Source organism: Carassius auratus, chromosome 49 (genome assembly GCF_003368295.1).
Source record: "Carassius auratus strain Wakin chromosome 49, ASM336829v1, whole genome shotgun sequence".
In the NCBI taxonomy this organism is placed as follows: domain Eukaryota; kingdom Metazoa; phylum Chordata; class Actinopteri; order Cypriniformes; family Cyprinidae; genus Carassius; species Carassius auratus.
In genome coordinates, this window is record NC_039291.1 from 14,248,335 (window position 1) to 14,268,148 (window position 19,814).

At 39.0% G+C, this 19,814-nt stretch overlaps 2 protein-coding genes across 2 annotated transcripts; one reads left to right on the forward strand and one right to left on the reverse strand.

The window, feature by feature from the left end:
* Positions 1 to 577: 577 nt before the first annotated feature.
* Positions 578 to 13,748, reverse strand: LOC113065965 (coagulation factor XIII A chain-like). Its single transcript, XM_026237495.1, has 14 exons — positions 13,612 to 13,748; positions 13,321 to 13,503; positions 12,954 to 13,205; positions 12,673 to 12,791; positions 9,961 to 10,068; positions 9,702 to 9,879; positions 9,466 to 9,604; positions 7,825 to 7,928; positions 7,644 to 7,732; positions 7,387 to 7,540; positions 6,963 to 7,241; positions 6,677 to 6,837; positions 1,080 to 1,216; positions 578 to 802 (listed from the first exon to the last, which is right to left on the reverse strand). Exons 1-14 carry the CDS (start codon positions 13,724 to 13,726, stop codon positions 646 to 648), a joined length of 2,175 nt encoding a protein of 724 aa, XP_026093280.1. The 5' UTR covers positions 13,727 to 13,748; the 3' UTR covers positions 578 to 645.
* Positions 13,749 to 16,002: 2,254 nt separating this feature from the next.
* Positions 16,003 to 17,198, forward strand: LOC113065966 (lymphocyte antigen 86). Its single transcript, XM_026237496.1, has 5 exons — positions 16,003 to 16,292; positions 16,423 to 16,509; positions 16,590 to 16,724; positions 16,818 to 16,870; positions 16,951 to 17,198. Exons 1-5 carry the CDS (start codon positions 16,166 to 16,168, stop codon positions 17,032 to 17,034), a joined length of 486 nt encoding a protein of 161 aa, XP_026093281.1. The 5' UTR covers positions 16,003 to 16,165; the 3' UTR covers positions 17,035 to 17,198.
* The last annotated feature ends 2,616 nt before the right edge of the window (positions 17,199 to 19,814 follow it).

A 19,814-nucleotide genomic window follows, 5' to 3' on the forward strand; every position in this document is an offset into this window, starting at 1 on the left:
AACAACAAAAGAAAGTAGCAGACCACAGAATTCTCATGGTTTCCACTACAAATTCTATTAACTATTAAGCATTAAAACCATACAAAAAATTTTGTGTGTGTGTGCCGGTTTCGCAATTGAATTTTTTTTTTTAATCAAACAGGCTTGGAATGGCATGAGATGAGTTTGCTAAATGATGACAGGTCTTATAAATTATTGTATATATCTTATATGCGAATATGAGTGTTTGTGTCCAAAAAAAATTAAAAAAATTCTGTCCATCAAAAAGCATCAAACATTTATTCTTGATATGCATTAATACAACATAGTCCATGGCATTAGAGCACAGTTAAACAACAATACATTGTGATTAATAAAGTAAGCTAGGTAAGATTCCTTCCAACCAGAGAAAACATTTCACCAAACAAAACATGTTACAGATAACTAGGGATTTCAATTGATGTCATGAAACAAATGAAAGTCATAAAGGTTTGGAGGGGAAAAAAAACATCATTTTTGAGTGTGCTATTATTTTAACATCAGTAGATGTAATCTAAAGTATCTAAAAAATCTAAGCAAAACAAAGTGATGTTTTCACTGCAACACTGTTTTCTCTTCCATTCCTCTTTCCCTGTCTTTTCTCTATCTTGTTCACAGTGTCACTCTTTATTCAGTATTTGGGTCTTGCACTACTTCAAATTCCAGCTTATTGGTGACCTGTCTCAGTTGAGGACAGTCTAGACAGGCCATGAGCACCTTCTTCCCCAGAGACTGAGGGATCAGCAACAGTCTATACATCACCGAAGCACCAGGTAATATCTGGCTGCAAGTAGAAACACACACAAAAGAGACTAAATGTTTTCAGAACTCAGCCAAAGGTTTATTTGGTTTTCTATGTATGCAACATGACTGCAACATAAACTGGAGTCACCATAAAATAAATAATTGAATGTATATTGATAGTGTATATGCACAAAAATAAATACCATATATGTCTTTGTAAATGTCTGGACATGTTTATTGGTGTATGGTGTAGTAGTTATTGCGGCATCTATATGTGTTTATTTCACCTGCAAGTGTGATAGAAATAAAAAGTTCACCTGTATTTCTTCAATTTGGTCGGTATCAGACCAGGTCCATCAACACGAAGCTGAACATCTTTCATGGTGAAATTATAGGGATTCAGGAATTCCACACTGACCACGAGTTCCTTGCCAATCTGGGGAGATCCAGTCATCTGTAGATAGATTATAATGTAGAGCAACAACAGCTTTTACCAAAGCTCCTTTTTTTTTTCATTTGCAACACAACTATGCAAGTTGCATGTACAAAATACCATAGTACTGTACGAATATGATAGAATATATAACTGCACCTTCATAAGTAGAATAAAATAAAAACACACTGATGCACATTCTTTATTTATAATTTTGTAGAAGCACAGATAAAAGTCGTCTTGAAATCAAAATTGACAAATCTTAATTTTTTAATGGAGTATTGCAGTATTTATTAGAAATGATTTATCTATGATTATAATTAGGTTATCCTTCCTCTCGTAACAACATCTTTTTTCTGCTGACATTTTTACTAGTAAAGTAAAACAATCAGTCAACTCCCAATGGACAAAATCATGTACCACCCGACAATTTTCCTTGTTCTAAAACGATCATCAGCTGGAGTGCCCATGAACTCCAGTGGAGGGCACTCTACTCAGGACTCTTGTATTTGGTGTCCATTTCCATTCCCAACTCCATTTCCCATAATCCCATGCTTAGGGCTTATCACCAGGTGTCCCCTTTTTCACTCCCCTATATATAATGCGTTTGGACTCTCACTGTCATGGTTCACATGATGATGGCCATGGGTCGTGCTGTCCAAGCCCTGGTCACTCAGGTTTCGTAACTTACCACTCAGTTTCAGCGCTTCAAGTTAGAGACCGTTTCTTCTCAGCAACCACCTGCGTCCAATCCACCAGCTACCGTGGATCAAAGTATCCAATCTCCTGAGCCTCATCTACCACCACCAGCCTTTTATTCCGGGAGCCCCGGTTGTGTTGCTAATTTTTGGCTAAATGCTCCCTCTATATTTCTCTTCAACCGTCATTGTTTCCCACCAAGGAATCTAAGATAGCGTTCATTATAACTCTGCTCACAGGACGAGCGGCAAGCTGGGGAACCACCGTGTGGGAACAGAGACTTCCGTGCTGCGCCTCCTTCCAAGCATTTTCGCAGGAGCTGAAGAAGGTATTTGATCGTGCTGCTTATGGCAGAGAGGCAGCTAGACTTCTCTTGGAGCTGCGACAAGGGGATCGCACCGTAGCCGATTATTATATAAAATTTTGCACTTTAGCCGCGGAGTGCGGCTGGAATTCTGAGGCACAGTTGGACCAGTTTCTACACAGACTTTCGGATACCATCAAGGATGACATTTATTCCTCGGATTTACCCGTGGGGGTGGATAATCTCATTGAGTTGGCTATTCGTGTGGATGTGGAGTAAGGAGGCGTATCCACCAGAAGATACTAAGGAGAATCCCTGATGTCACTCATCAGAGCAGCCTATCATCAGTATGGCTGTGCAAAAAATCGAATCGAATAACGTGATTCTTAGCCCCTAAAATGTTAATTTTACCAAGGCAACCCTTCTAAAAAACATATATTTTAACCCTGGGAAGCTTTTTTTTTTATCCGGGAACCTTCTAGAAGCATGATTAGGCTAGTTTTTGACTAGTTTTAAGAAGCAACTGGGCAGGATTTGTTGTGAAAACCTGGCAACCCTGATCTGAACGCATGTGCTGGAGATATACTTCTAATTACAGGAGCATCTTTACTGATGAGATGCGCATGAAAATCACATTCAATTTTTTGCACAGCCCTAATCATCAGTCTCTGGCGAGAGTGAGTTCTCGTTTCCAGATCCCGAACCCATGCAGATGGGCAGGTCTCGCCTTTCACAGCAGGAGAAGCAGAGACGCAGAGAGAAAGGTTTGTGCTTGTACTGTGGAGCCACCGGTCATGTCGTTCTGCAATGTCCAGTAAAAGCCGGTGCCTGCCAGTAAGTAATAGGTTACTGATGGGTGGGGCAACTCTTTCTTTCACGTCGCTATCGGTAAGGCTGACACTCCATTCTCTAACTTTTGACTGTGAGGCTTTGGTGGATTCGGGGGTTGAGGGTAATTTTCTAGACATTAATGTTGCTAAAGACTTAAGATACCTATGGTGGAACTCTCTCAGCCCATCTCTGTGGTGGCACTAAATGGTCAGCCATTACCCTCCGTCACACATTCCTCAGTCTCAGTCAAACTTATAATCTCTGGACAACACACTGAGAACATTGGCTTTCTCTTAACTGACACTCCTGCTGCTCCTGTGGTTTTGAGGCATCCCTGGCTAGTGCTCCATAATTTTTTTTTGTCTTGTCCTGGAGTGAATATTGTCATGCGTTATGTCTGTTCTCTGCATGTTCTCCTGTGTCTTGTTCTGTGTTTCAGGATGATCACACTGACCTGTCTAACGTGCCACGTGAGTACCTCGACCTGAAGAGACTATTCAGTAATTCTCGGGCTGCTTCTCTACCTCCGCATCGTCCCTATGACTGTGCTATAGAGTTATTTTCAGGTACATCTCCGCCTAAAGGCAAATTATATTCACTTTCCAATCCGGAGAGGGAGGTCATGGAGAAATATATTTCTGTTTCTCTTACAGCCAAGATCATCTGCACCTCTTCCTCTTTTTTTCGTGAAAAAGAAAGACGGCTCTCTTCATCCCTGTATTGACTATCGAGGCTTGAATGACATCACGGTGAAGAAAACTTATCCTTTGCCGTTGATGTTGGCGGCTTTCATGCGTCTGCAGGGGGTGTCATTTTTCAAGAAATTTAAACTCCGTAATGCTTATCATTTGGTTCGCATAAGAGAGGGGGATGAATGGAGGACCACTTTTAATACCCCCAGGGGGCACTTTGAATATCTTGTTCTTCCTTTTGGCATTTGTAACGCCCCCTGGTATTCCAAGCACTCATCAACGATGTGTTGAGAGATATGGTAGATCAGTTCATTTATGTGTACCTGGATGACATACTGATATTTTTTCATTCTCTCCAGGAACATGTTCAACACGTCAGGCAAGTGCTTCAGAGGCTGTTAGAGAATGGGCTTTTTGACAAGGCGGCGATATGCGTTATCCATGCACAGTCTGTTTCTTTTTTGGGATACATCATCTCGGCCGAGGGGGTGTGCATGGATACCGACAAGATCCAGGCTGTGGTAAATTGCCCAACCCTAGAGTCTCATAAGGCCCTGCAGAGGTTTCTGGGCTTTGCCGATTTCTACCGACATTTTATTCGCAATTTCAGACAGCTAGCCGCCCCTTTGACTTCCTTAACCTCCATCAAGACTGCCTTCAGGTAGTCTAGTGCAGTGGAAGCTGCATTTTCCAAACTGAAAAGCTGTTTCGTTTCAGCTCCCATCCTTATTGCCCCTGATCCTTCCCAGCAGTTTGTGGTGGAGGATGACGCTTCAGAGGTGGGGGTTTGTGCGGTTTTATCCCAGCGTTCCCTCACTGATGGTAAGGTGCATCCTTGTGCGTATTTCTCTCACCATTAGTCCCCCGCCAAGCATAATTATGACATTGGAAACAGAGAGCTGTTGGCAGTCAAGCTCGCTTTGGAAGAGTGGCGTCATTGGTTGGAAGGTTTGGGGGTTCCTTTAATGTTTGGACTGATCACAAAAATCTTGAACACATCAAGTCCGCTAAAAGATTAAACTCTAGGCAGGCTCGAAGGGCTCTTTTTTTTTTTGGTCGTTTAGATTTTTCTATTTCTTATCATCCAGGTTCTAAGAACATCAAATCGGACGCGTTATCCCATATTTTTTATGTTTCTGATAGCCCATCTTTTTCCGAACCCATTGTACCCCAGAAAGTCTATATTTCTGCAGTCATGTGGAACATCGAGTCGAAAGTTCGCACAGCCTGGCAAGGGGTAACGTCTCCGCCCGGGTGCCCACCGGGTCGGTTGTTTATGCCAGAGGCTTCAAGGTCCGAAGTTATCCGATGGGGTCATTATTCCAAGGTAGCTTGCCATCCTGGGGTAAATCGTACCATGTTTCTCGATAAACAGCGGTTTTGGTAGCCAGCCATGGCTCGTGACATTCTTCTTTTTGTTTTGGCTTGCTCTGTCTGAGCTGTTTCGAAGTCTTCCAATCGACCCCCTGCTGGACTCCTTCAGCCGTTGTTAGTTCCTTCGAAGCCCTGGTCCCACAACTCGCTAGATTTCGTCTTGGGTCTCCCTCCCTCACAGGGAAAAAAAGGGATAAACAGTGGTTTATCCCTTTTATTATCAGAGCGAGAGGACATGTTAACACTTAATCGGATTGAAAACCGAAACTGGAAAGTACTGCGCATGTGCAGCAACGTAGAAATAGCATAATGACTTATGAGGCACCAAATGAGTTGTTCTTCCTGGTGAATAAAGTGTCATAAATAAGTGTCCTGTCATTATAAATCTCCCCTTTCACTCAGCGTATGTGAAGTGGAACACAACCACGTCCCACCAGTCCTCGTTTAAGACTCTCATCAACAGATGACTAGTTCTGAGTGCGGGAAGAGGCACTTTTACGACTTTTTTTTGCTAAAGTAAAGTTAAGCAGCACAACAGTTCATGTGCTGGTCGTCGCCTAATTAGGACCCGAAGCAGATAAATAATATGTGTGCTTTTTAAAACAGCAGTGGGAAACTCTGTATATTCATGCAGTGTGCGCATGTCAAAAGAGTAAATTTTGATCAGAAGCTTGTGACATATAAACGCACACATCAACCCGATCACTTTATGTACCGTTCATGTAAACACTACGTTCGGATTCGTCAATCAGAATTAATTCATTCCGATGGAAGCAAAAAGTGTCCATGTAAACGCAACTAATCATTCTGAAGTCTTTTTTAGCCTCGTCTGACATTTCCGAGCATTTTCCTGGTGTTTGTTTCTTGCCGTATCTGATCTTGGTTTGTTTATACCGCCTGTGTTTCTCTGCTGCCTGCCCTGACCTCTGCCTGTTACTGTTTCTGATTTTGGATATCCCTTGACATACTTGACGCTGTTGTTTGATTACTGCCTGTTTGACCACTCTATAATAAACTACTGCATATGGATTCGGCTGTCTCTGACACCTTGTAACAACAATAGGGAAGAAAAGACTATCACAACTTCTGTTTCATACCAACTTTTTGTAAAAAGGTGCATGGCCTAAAAGCGCCGACCAAATGACTTGACATGAAGTTGCAATTACAACTTCCTAACAAGTAAATATGAATTTCCCATGAGATACTGAATGCAACTTAACTCCGCTTTACCAATTGTTATTAAAGCTAAAAGAATTGTGAAATTGTGAAATCTGCACCCCTGAAGCCAGAGTTGTATGGAATGTTTCAGTTTTATTTTACTGTGTTGCTGTTGTTTTTTATAATAATGAACAATAAACCTTTTTCTATAAAGGTTCATTTTAGTGAGTTACTTTAAACTGTTTTTGTCCTTTGAATGGAAGTCAATCAATAAAGACAGGTTTGGGACAACATGATGGTGAATTAATTATGACAGAATGTTCATTTTTGACATATTTCTAAATCAATATCAAGTGTGAACTCAAAATGAATACCCTGCCCGAAACACGGACTCCCCTAAGAATTGTTATTAAAGGTGTTTACCTTCATTGTAAGTTCAGGAGGAAGAAGACTGACAACTCTCATCGTGGAAAGGGAAGTGTCACTTTCCTCAACTTGCCCATACACCACGAAGAGCAGGTTGGACTTATCCACAAGGTAGGGCATGTACTCCGAAGCTGTGACATCTATTGTCAGGGACTCAGCTGTAAAGATATTATGATCACACTATGAACTAATCCATTTACAATTTTTTTAGAATTCCTTAGAACTTTATAGCTCGATCTCAAGATAATGAACTGCTTTACTGAAACACTTCTGTTGGACTCACTTGTCGAGGCTTCCACGGTTGCAGATTTTTCCTCAGACATAAAAGTTTTGCTACTGATGCCCGTGTAATACACTACACAGCCAGTGATGACGGCGCTGAGGGTACAGGTTTGTTTGGTCTGGTTTTTAATGTTCAGAGTCAGCTGGAGGTTTTCACCAATTTTGATGGCGTCAGCCTGGAGCTCAATGTCCACACCTGATTCTGGGGGCGTCAAGTAATCCCTGGAAGGGGCACCATGTTGCTCTGCAAACTGCATGATTTCTCTCTCCTTGAGACTTCCTAGAATCATGAAGTTTGAAGGCAAAATATTGGCATTTTCCATCGGTCAGAGACCAATCGTTTGAATCACATTGTTACATTGAAGGCAGCTCTCCTGATCTAATGTCACATTGCATACAATTCTGTAGATTGATATGAAACATACCTTCTGGGTATTTATAGTTAGTTGTGATGTCCTCATAATCGCTGCTGTCTTTCTTTTGAGTCAAAATGAGCTTTCCCACATACACAGTGTCTACACGGATAATCTTCAGATTTCCATACATATCAGCCTTATAGTATATCACATCACTGTTTATCTGAAGAAAGGAAATATATATGTTTTTCCATGTCTATTTGCATGTAGCTAAAAATGTATTATAAATATACAGGGTAAAAGCAAGAACATTGACACGCTTTTACCTCTGCAAAGACGAACTTTGCATCGAATGGATAGCTGACCTCTCCCTCTTTGATGGCATTGACAGACGCTGGGCCACATCGATAAAGACCTGCATGGGACATGTAAAATAACATAAATATAAACTTGGGTCAAAAAAGGCACTGCTATGGTGCGTTTATAATGTGGCAGAAGTCATGATACCATCACTGGTCTCCTGAGGGGTGCAGTCGATCGCTTGCCAGCCAGAGAACTTTTCAAGCAGATCAGGCCTCTTCATGTACACCTCATTCCAGATGTGGAAATTCCTGTTACATACAGAATTGCATCTAAACATTTTACTAACTAACCTGACAATAGAATTATATTGGCTTCGTAGTGTATCATAATTTTTTTTCACTAAATAGTAAAAATGGCTACAATGTAAAAGTCTGCATTAACATTGGCACACACACACACACACACACACAAAACATAAATAATTTTTTTTGTTGTTGTTGTTTTTTTTACTCACATGTGACACAGATCAAATATTGTTGCACATGTGTAAATAAAAATCTGCACAAGATCAGATTTTTCACGTGCACAAATACATATCCAATATCTGGACATCTGTGTCTAAGAAATTGGACACCTATGTCTAAACACGTGAATCTGATTCCCATTGGAACTTCAAGCCATCACAAGGCAAGGGAGCTGCATTTGCCCAAGAAAGGAAAAATACAGATCTGGTATGAAACTCTGATGGTGCAGTGCGATAGGTCTAACTCAATCTTACGTAATGAAATCATTATAACATGGCACAGCTGATTGGTTCTCTCCTGTACTGGTAGCCAATGGGCTCGCCGCTCAACATTCAAATATATGACTAGAGCTGCAGGTAGTAGTGCAGCTTGCTTCAGAAACCCTCCTCCTTCCCCAGCTCCACCTGTATAGATCTGCGACAAGGCGATTCATGTATACTATGGGGTTATTTAATGTATGTTATATTTGCATCAGCAATATTTCTTACACACTCACAGCAGCATGTTGTAGATATATTGGCAGTGGCAAGTCTCGGAACTTAGCGTAGCAGATTCATTCCTCCAAGACCAAATACATTAACATTATCATGTACATCACCATGCCAATCCCTCCGAGAGTTTTCATGACGGAACTTTACTTTGTCAAATTATGAAGCAGATGTTGCCTGTATGTGCTCCAACATAACTCTGCTTCTTTTATTAAGCATTCAGGAGCACATAAACTTGTTTTGAGATGTTGTCTCGTGAATTTTCTAAATAAAATCTCTTTGCTACATTATATTTTCAGGAAGGTGATAATAATGTCACTGTTTTTTGAGTAATTAAACAGCTCTAAAGAACAGTAGATAAAACAGCTTACATTATTGTATCTATTCAGACAGAATTTGCACTACAAACGTCAATGACAGTTTTAACTTGAACATGTCCAAGCTGGCAAGTGATCATGGTATAAGCGGGATAATCACAGACGGTATGCATTAAAGTCAAAGAACAAACTGACTTTAACTATAACTATAACTTTAACTATTAATTTCATTTACGGCTATTCAAAACCCAGGGGTCTACTGAGTCTCTGGAAGTGATTACCAGTGGAACTGGTCTAGTTTAGGAGGGGATTCAAGTTAATGAAGATATCAGGTACTAGTCATGTCTTAAGTGAATGTAAACAGATTGGACAAAAAAAGTGGAAATTGTCAAAAGATCAGATCTTTGCATTAAGCCTTGCAGTGTAAAGACAGTTTGTTATTTCAACAAAGGCACCAATTTTCTGCAATACAGAATTGTGGACCTCTTGGATGCAACCTGGTTTAGGGGATCTCACCAGATCGAATCTTTTGTTCGGCTTTGGTCCCAATTCCCATCCTTGTCTACCACAATGTCTGTCTTCAAGTTGCCTGTGTTGTCAACAGCAGAGTGGTAAGTGGTGATGACCCGTGCAGGGATCCCGAGACAACGTGAAACTGGGTGGGGGACAGGAACAGTTGTTGCAAAAAATGATGTAGAATTTTGACAATGTTTTATGAAGAAAAATGTCTTTAATGGGCGGGCCATACTCACAAGTGTTCATCACGCCGGAAAACACCCAGCACTGTGCAAAGCGCACAGGCTCATAACCTTCATTGACATATTTGAGCATGATTTCAGGGCTTCCGGTCCAGGCAGTGGGTGCTGTACCGTCGGAGTAGTCACCACTCCAGTTGCCAACCAGGACACCTTTATCGTCTTGAGCGTTCAACTGAAAATATACCAGCAAATACAAAATGATTACTTGTTCATGGAATTATCCATAACTTTAAAACGTATTATCAAATCATACCAGAGCTGATCCTTGCCGAACTACTTCAATGACATTTCCACGGTACATTAGTGGTACTTTCCCATTATCCATTATCAATAGGCAGGCATCCAGAATCCCCTCTTCAAACTATAGTAAATCACATAGGATGTTAATTCAGGGGTGTCCAATGCTGTTCTTGAAGGGTCACCTTCCTGTAGAGTTTAGCTTCAATACTAATTAAACACACTTGGAACAGCTAGTAAAGGTATCCTAACTTCTCGATTACTCGGATGTACCTCATGGCCTATGTTGCATGAGTGCCCACTACTGGCAGAACCATTGTTCACTGGGAATCTGCTATGGTGATGATTTGATATTTACATGTTATTACTTATATTGAGGTGGTGTTCAATTAAGCACAATTTCCTGTGTCTGTATCATGTTGCATTGTGTGTGTTTGAGTCTCCTGACGTGTACGTATGAGCAGTGTTGGGGCTAGTTACTCAAAAAAGTAATATATTACATATTACATATTACTCTCAAAAATAGTAATGCCTTACTTTACTTTATTACTCCCTGGAGAAAGTAACTAGTTATATTACTAGTTATATTACTAGTTACATCTTTTTTTCTTAATTACTCTATGATTGCCTGAGATGCATCAGATGGAGGGAGAACATACAAAGGAGGAGTGTTCTTTAGGGTCTTTATCAGTGGCGGCTCCTGCCAATTCTCTCAGGGGGGACAAATGTTTGCTCTATTAATGAGGATAGGTCACCCATTCAATTGATAAATTATCGGGTAGTTAAAGATGTAAAGGGAACCGAACTACTATAGTATTAATTAAAAATAAACTGAGATTAGGAATCAATCTCTTGCACTCCTTATTTTTCTATATCCGTGTTAACACTATTCATCAGCATATGAAGACTAACACTAGGATGTGGTTTTTCCAAAAAATACTTTTTACTTTTCTATTTCAGTTTAATAAGAAATAATTGAAGTCACATAAATCACTGTTTACACAACTCACTTATATTACTGCTCGTCAGTACACCTGTTCTCTAATCAGCGGTTAATTCCATCAGGTGCGTGATTTCACATAGAGCAGCTGTTACTACACAGAGCCGTTATTAACTGAGAAGATGCGCAAATCCAGTTCATTTTCAGCGTTTATTGGCACGGTTGTATGAACATATGGTTCACGCACCTGATGGAATAAACCGCTGATTAGAGAACCGGCTTTACTGAGATGCGCATTAACGAGCGTCCGATCGTGATCGGAGCACTCCTACAAAATAATTACTGAATCTCCACCCGTCGAAACTAGCTTTCTGTTGCTGGGAACCTTCCTCTGAAAAAGAGCTAGCCATTGTTGACGCTTCCATTTTTCCCCATCTGTCTGAGCGTGCCGCTCTGCTGCCGGCTGTCGACCAATCAGTGATGGTAAATGATACCTCGTGCCAAACCCAGACCAATCACTGTTCCATTCACGCCCTCCTTCCCTTCCCTTCTGTTCTCTGTGTTGTGTGCCTTGTGTGTGTGATGAAGGTGCTACTGGCAAATGTAACGCAAGTAACTAGCTTGGGAAAACTGTAATAATATTACCATTTTCAGACGAGTAATGCCTTACACTACTAGTTACTGAAAAAAGTAATATTATTACAGTAACGCGTTACTTTGTAACGCGTTACACCCAACACTGCGTATGAGTAGTCTCGCTCCCTCAGTCAAACTCGAGGTGTTAAGGGTCTATCCATATAAATGTCCCTCCTCTTGATGAATTGGAAAGTACCTTAAAATGGTAGCAGGGATTCCCAAAGGGGAAGTGCTCAGGGAAGTTTGCATGTATGTCTAAGAGCGAAGTGGAATGCACTCTAGGATGTTTCTCAATTGGATGGCTGCATCCTAGTGAGGCTGTGTCCTTCATAGTCTTTCTCAGCTTCTAGGCTTGAGTCCTCCTCATCATTGAATGCTAGAATGAGATGATCTAGTAAGTCCCAATAGCAATGTCATAAAGGTTAAAGGTTATGGGTTCATTATGAAACTCAATATGCTCAATGCGGTCTCATTTTCTGTCTTTGTTTGTGTGTGTGTGTGTAGTTTGGCATGTGTACAAATATTGTGGGTAATTGAAAGACACAAAGGATACACTTGATGCATCTTACAAGGATCATTCAAATTGAGAAGGGCTTCGATGGAGCTTGATGGTCGCTGTGAAGGTTCCTGGATCAACATCTTTTGAGGACTGGATAAACATTATTATCCAAAAATATAGATTTAACCCGATCCTTACCCCTAAACCTACCCCTACCCATAATTTGTTCCTAAAATCAGTGGGAAATGATAGCTGATTATCAAGTGTGTAGAAGCACCTAACCCTGATTGTAAGCTTAAAACAGGTATTTCCTGAAAAGTTATATCTCCATTCTGATTGGTTTATTGGAATGTTGTTTCAGGATCAACAAGGATGTTGATCCAGGAACATGTTGTACTTGGTGAAATCAAGCTCACCATGCTTGATTGATGGTGTGGCAGCCGAGGTATGCAACCTTACTAAGATGCAGCTTTATAATTAAGAGACACCCCTATAAATTTCCAAGCAGGTGTGTTTGAACTGGTTGGAGCTATACTCTGTAGGAAAATGGCACTTTAGAAGCAACATTGGACACCCCTAGGTTAGTCTGTATATGGGCATGAGCATTTTTTTTTATGCCTGATGTGAAGAAACATCTCCAGATTACTGCCGACCTGCCCAAAGTTCCATGAGCGGGAGGTTATGTCTTTGTAATCTCCATTGAAGATGGTCCCCACATCATTCATCACATACTCCTGTCTGTCCTCCTCGTTGTCCATGTACACTTGATCCTCTGGGTAACAACACACACAAAATGCATGTGTCATCACATGTGTAGTAAGATAATAATGGTCCAGTGTCCGAGTAAATCTAAAGACTTATCAAAGTTCCATTGTTTGACAAGTTCATGCTACAAATATTAAAATAGTTTCCAGTGTGTTACAGTCGTACTCACCAGTGTCCCAAGGATTGAACAGCACATAGAAATCAGTGTTGGGGTTCCTCGGAGTGCGCTGTTTTCCCAAATCAGTGATTACTGCTATAAAGATGCGGAATCGGCCAATGATGCAGCTGGCGTCAGGTGTTATGCCCACTGTCACTGCATTGGCTTTTGTTTCCACCACACGACACTTCCATCGCCCGTTTTGTTTCATTTTTCCAATAGACACATTGATGTAGGTGCTCTTTTTTGCATTAGGTGAACTGCCTGTGATGAGCAAATCAGCAGATTTAACCTGTGCTAGGCTACAGAGATATTTCCTTACAGAGTCTTTATGTAGTTTATCATGTTTTTAAAAGTTTCACTAAACGCAGAAGCTCACCAATCATGAACTCCAGCTGCACCATATCCTGCTCTGCATTGAAGTCCCGGTTTAGATTGATGATGATGTTGAACTCTTTATTCCTGCGCACAATGAGACTGGAATTCTTGTACTTGTCTGTGTAATGTTTTTTTCTGTTGTCCTCCACACACATGTCAAAGCTCACCACGTTCAGACCTGCAGCTTTTTTTTTTTTTTTAAAGAAGACGTATTTTCACAAATTGTGGAAAATGTTTGAATGTTTTATGTGCAGAATGGCATGCATAAATGCACACATGAGTAAGACTTTACCTCCATCTAGGGGTCCCCTTGGCTTCCAAGCATCCGAAAACTCATCAAGTATGTTAGACTCCTGTGAGTTGGAGTTGGCAAGGGAAATACGGCCGATGACATTATTAAATGACATGATGTGCACAAAATGTCTTGACGCTAACCTGGATGACAGATCATTTCAATGTTAGAAACATACAGCCATACAGACAGTCCTTTAGGGCTGGGAATCAACTCCTTGCTTCCAAGTCAGTTCTCGATTCTCAACAACTTGGGAGCAAGAAACTAATTCCAAAAATTTGGGATAAAGTTGCCTTTTTCGGTTCAATACAGCAACTGGTGCTTGCTTAAGTTAATGAGGTTCACTGTTTATTTCTGTGATCAGCATTCGACTGACAAACATATTTAATTGCCTACAACTTTTGTTTTGAATCTAAAACACACAATTCAGACACTGGTGCACAAATGTGAATAAGTGATAATTTCGCTTAAAAGGTGAAACTGGCTTGTCTGTTGTCTGCAATGGAAGGTTTTGAGCGACGCTTTGATTACATGAAGAGATCTTGGATGCTGATAATAATCAATGAATACAAAGGGAATTTGCACAGTTGATTCCAGAACCAGAAATCAAAGTCGGATACAAAAATTTCTGAAACGAACATCCCTACACTTTGGGAATACATTACCTAAGGCATGTAACTCTGTGTAATATACAGTATAAACAAAACTAAACTAAACAGCCTTGTATGTAATGCTAAAGTGTTTACAGTTGAAACCATCATGAAAAGTGTTGAACTCACGGTGTCTGTAGAAGAGTAGATGGTCTGCTGAGAAGCTCCAGGCAGATGTGTTGATGAAGAGCCTCATGCTGATTAATATACGCTCAGGACTTCCTCATCCACTGGAGACAAACACCTCCAAGGAACCACAGCCTCCAAAGTCAAGAAGATCCCAAGATCAGGTCAGTCTGACACACACATCTGTGACCCTGCTTCTGATTCTCGATGACAACAGCATATTCAGACCATCACTAACAATAGACGAGATGATAATGATATAATTCAGTCCAAAAGCTTGAAGGATTGCAAGGAAGAGTTTTGGAACAACAAAACGTGCTGGAATACGTGACTTTATTTCACATCATTGTGGATATGATAGATCTGTGTATGCATGTGCTGATCACCATTCTTTAAAACATCAACAATATTTCACTCAATATGTATTTGTTATTTATCATACTTCAAAAAGCCAGGGTTTATTATACTCACACTGTATTGTCTTACTAAATCTAATTATAATCTTCATTGTGTACAGTGAGATAAATTGCAGTTACCTTCAGCCAAAAATATTTTACTGTATTTTTTCTGTAAATGATATATATATTTTTTTCATTCCAGCAAAGCCATTGACATTAGTTTGATCCCCAAGGACAGAGCAAAAATGCCTCCAAAATTCCTTTTTTTTTCTTTTTTTTTGGAAAGCCATAATGTTTGCAAATATGTATTAAAAATATGTTTTATAACACTTATCTCATAACATTATCTATGCAACAGTAATTTGATTGTAAGTGTATTTATGCCACCTCTGATCTGCATACAGACTCAATGCCACTTCAGATGCTGATTAAAACGTATTATTCATATTTAATTCATTGATTACATTTACGAATTTAAGATAAAGGTTAACATATATCTGATATGGTCAGACAAAAATCCTTTATAAATGTTCTAAAAATAGAAATCAATTTAGAGTGGCATATATTGCCCCTTAATGGAAAAAATTCAATTTCTGTACTGATCTAATGTTGTAGGACTGTACCTTCAGTGAACTCTAGGTCAGATAAAACCGCAGTTGTTATGGGAGATGATGCATAGAGGGTTTGTGTTACATTCATATAAAGTTCAAACCTGTTTCCTCTTTTTCTCATCATACTCTCTGGATCCATAAAATAATATATGAGCGGATACTGACATAAGCGGTCCTAAACAATGCTGTATATATATAAAAAAAAAGAAGACAATGACTAGTTAATCTGCTTTTCTACCTCCTAAAAATTTCAAAAATCTGTAAATAAATAAATAATAGTTTTTGCCTGTAAATCAAATTCTGAGTTCAAAAAAAAAAAAACAGACTAGCAAATAAAAAAAACTTGGAAAGTGAAACTCTGAAATTTTACCAAAAAAAAAAAAAATATATATATATATATATATATATTATAGAAGGTGCTGGCATGAAAAAATGTAAATGAATATTTGATTTGATTGTGATGCTTTTGTTGAGCTCTATACATGAGGTATCGTGTAAAACAGAGGTCAGGGTGGACGAGACTCTGTTCTTACAGGACTGCCATGGTTTAGATACTTTAGGAATGTGTTTTACATCAATACATCGTGTTGTACTGGATATTAGGAAGTTTTAAAGGGGATGACAATAAAGTTGTACTGACATGAAGATTCAGGGAAGTGAAACTTTACCGTTTTGACCGTAATGAGAAGTGAAGTTGCCCAGTTCCACGTATTTCGGCTACAATTCACAGTGAGGTGGTCAGACTCTGAAGACACGGCTGTGGGACAGTATGCTGTTATTTGTGATTCTGGTCCTGGTTCTGGTTCAGATGAATGGGGTTCGCGCTCAGGATCCTCGATGGCCGCTTCACACAGTCTGCGACTCTGAGAGAATCACGGTGACCTACAGGAGCTGCGGTGAGATCAGTGTGACATACACATCATTTACAGGAACTACCAGTTGTCAGTAAATGCAATTCAGTCGTTTTGTTTACCTCCCAAAATGCATAGTGAATTGCTTTCATTTTCCCAATTTTCACTGTCTCAGACCCTTTACAGGACATAGGTTTCACTCTCCTGCCTTGTCCTGAGAGGTTGACTGATCTTATAAAAATCAGACTGGCCTTGATTCTGAGTGAGTGTTCATCTTTGCACATCACTATTACATTGTTTCAGATTACTGACAAGAAGCCATTAAATGTGTGTCTTCCACAGGGCAGTCCATCAAAGAGCTTTATTCATCATATGAGCTGTGGCTACACGGGCAAAACGAGCCGATCTTGAATTCGGACGAGCCCCTCTGTCTTCCTCATTTCCCACGTTTCAAGTTTTGTGGAAGCAGGAGAGGAGGTGAGCATGGAAAGAAAGTCGTTGGTTGCCTTTGACAGTATTAGATTGCAATATCATTGGGAATTATAACATGTCAAATTGCGATTTCTCCAGAAATCCTCACGCTTGACTCATCGTTTAAGTACAAGACTAATATTCCTCTAAAGGTCTGGTTTGTATGTTCCAGCTAAACATCTAGGCTTTGCTTCACTGTTGATCCATACGTCTGACGTGTGTTTCTTCACAGGCTAATTTTGATCTTAAACTACGTGCAATAAATCAAGATGGCTTCCTGATCGCCTGTGTGAATGCGACTCTCAGCTTTCATTGATCCTTTAAGAGCAGTGAATGACCTGCGCTTCAGCTGAGAGCAGCTGTGCAATCGAATCTGTCTTCAATTGTGGAAACTGTACTGAGCGAATGTCAGCGTGTGTTCAGGATTTATGATGCTTGCGGATGATTTTATAGATTGTTAACTCTTTAAAAGCTATAAAAATCCAATGAGATAGAAGAAATAGAAAAAATCCAATGAATTATAATGCTGAAAAATGCTTGTGCACTAAAATAAACGCAAAGTTAGGGAGCATGCAACTGAGCAGAAAAGCACTGAGATATTATAACAGTACGGTATATTACATGTGATCTGTGAATAAAACGTCAAGGTAAATATCACATACTATATCTTCATTATTTTTATTTTTTTTTATCTCACATGATGGAAAATTGTGAAGAAAATTATTGAATTATATCTAGGGTATTTTTTTTAGGATATCTAAAATGCTAGCTATGAAATTAGCCACAGCAAGACAAGAGAATCAGTAATTCCACAAAAGTTACAAGTTTTTAATCACAGAATGCTGTACACAAAGCACGATGGTGGAAATGACAGAAAGAAAAATATATATATACATTTTCCTCGGTTTCTAACCGAAGTAACAGATTACCTTGAGTGGCATGGGTAGCAATATTAAATAACTATAAAAAATTAACTAAATAGTCTTAAACAGGTTATACGTCTTTGTCATCAGTAGCTCTTTATCTTATTATTATTATTTTTTTTTTAATGCTTATTGTCTACAAATATCAACAGTTTAAGGTTCTTTTTTTTGTCAGGACTGGCTTCTTATAGTTATGAAACTGAGTCAAAACTAAAACCATGAAAAAAAAAATGTTGCTCGAAACAAAATGAATGTTAGTTTAAAGGGAGAGTCCACCCAAAAAAATGAAAATCCTGTCATCATTTATTCAACCTCAAGTTGTTCTTCCAAACCTGGATGAGTTATGAGATATTTGGTAACTAAACAGTTGCTGGAAGCCGTTTACATCATATCATTTTTTTTTCCCCCTCCATACTATGAAAGTCAATGGCTACCAGAAACTGTTTAGTTACTAGTATTCTTCATCACTTCTTTTGTGTTCAACAGAAGAAAGAAATTCATACAGCCTGAGAGTGAGTAAATACTGATATATTTATTTTGAAGTGAACTATCCCTTTAAATCAAATTAAATATAAAAACTTTTTATTTCTGCTAGTTGACAAGGCAACATGTATGTTTTCAGTTCAGTTTAATTTGATGTACTAAAATACAACTAAATAAATAAAATTATAATTTAAAATAAAATAAATAAAAACTATAATATATAAAATGACAAAAATACTACTAATACTACTAAATATTGCAACAAAAAAATTATAATAATAATAAAAAGTATATTAGTATATAAATGATACTAAATTAGCACTGCTTCACACACTCGAGTGTGTAACACAGCGCAATCCTGTGTGTCACCGGTAGATGGCGCCAGCAGACGCGAATCCTCTCACACTCACAGCACTGCTGAGGAGCAAACGATGCTCTGGATGCTGCCTTCAAAATAATAATAAAAAAAATATTTTGTTTTAGACGTTTTAGATTCTGCCCTAAGACCGTATCCAAAAAATTAAAAAAAGTGTATACTGATTTAAGAAGTGAACCTTTTTTTAATTGTACAAAATATCAGATACCATATTTAATTGCAAACAACACAAAGTACAAAGTTCTTGCCTATTCATAATGACAGCACATACATTCATCACACAGCCTGCCTTCCATTCACGAGCCGTGATGAGGCCTGATGATCTAGAGACAGTCCTGATGTACACATGAAAAATTCAACGGACGGATCTGATGAAGAGTCTGAAGTGTCTTCTCACGACCTCAGAGATCACATCTGCCCCCTTCTGTATTTAAAATACATGTGCTCACTCATTCTTGCTTCATACAGACCAGAACTTCCATCATGAAAGCATTGCATAACCATACCGAGCTATAGCCTACATCACATGCATACACTTCAGTGTTTTAACAGTAAACTGTTCACTCTAGTTCAGCTGAGGAAACACATTTCAGTCTGTGCTTGAAAGTTTCATCACAGCTGCTTTGATTCATAATACAAGGTGAGGCTTTTATTGTATGTGGTCGAACTGGAATTAGCAGACAACATTAGAAAGATCAAAAATAAGTTCTGAGCATTTTAAAGACACCTAGCATGAAATACTTTTAGAAAGATATGAACATTTTTTTTTTTTCAGAACATTCAAAAGTAACATTCTCATAATGTTCACACAATTCTAAAATGGAATATTTCCTTAACGTTCAAAGAAAGAAATAAAAACTTTTTTTTCAAAACATTAAAAAAGCAATCACATAAAAACATTGTTTTCGATGTTTAGAGAACACTCAGAAATAAAGTGTTCATAACTTAATGGGAACATCGTCAGAATACATGTTTTATTAGCGAGGCATGGGAACAGCTCTCATTTATTTTCAGCAATTCAGTGCAACAGTTCCACTTGGTCTTAGCAGGCATGCTATTTTTACTTATATTATAATGAGGAAGAAGCTCAGATGTTTTAATGGCTGTTAAATGCACAAACATGAATACATTTAGCACATCATTAATGTTGTTTACTAATAAACAGATAACAGAATGAACCGCTCAGGCCTACACAGTAACCAGAAAGCAACATAAAGGGAGCAGCAGCACAAACGACTGTTGGCCAACAGTCATCCATCACCAAAGGAAACCTGTTTTTTCACTTCTTCTCCATCCACCCGTATCTTTGAAGAA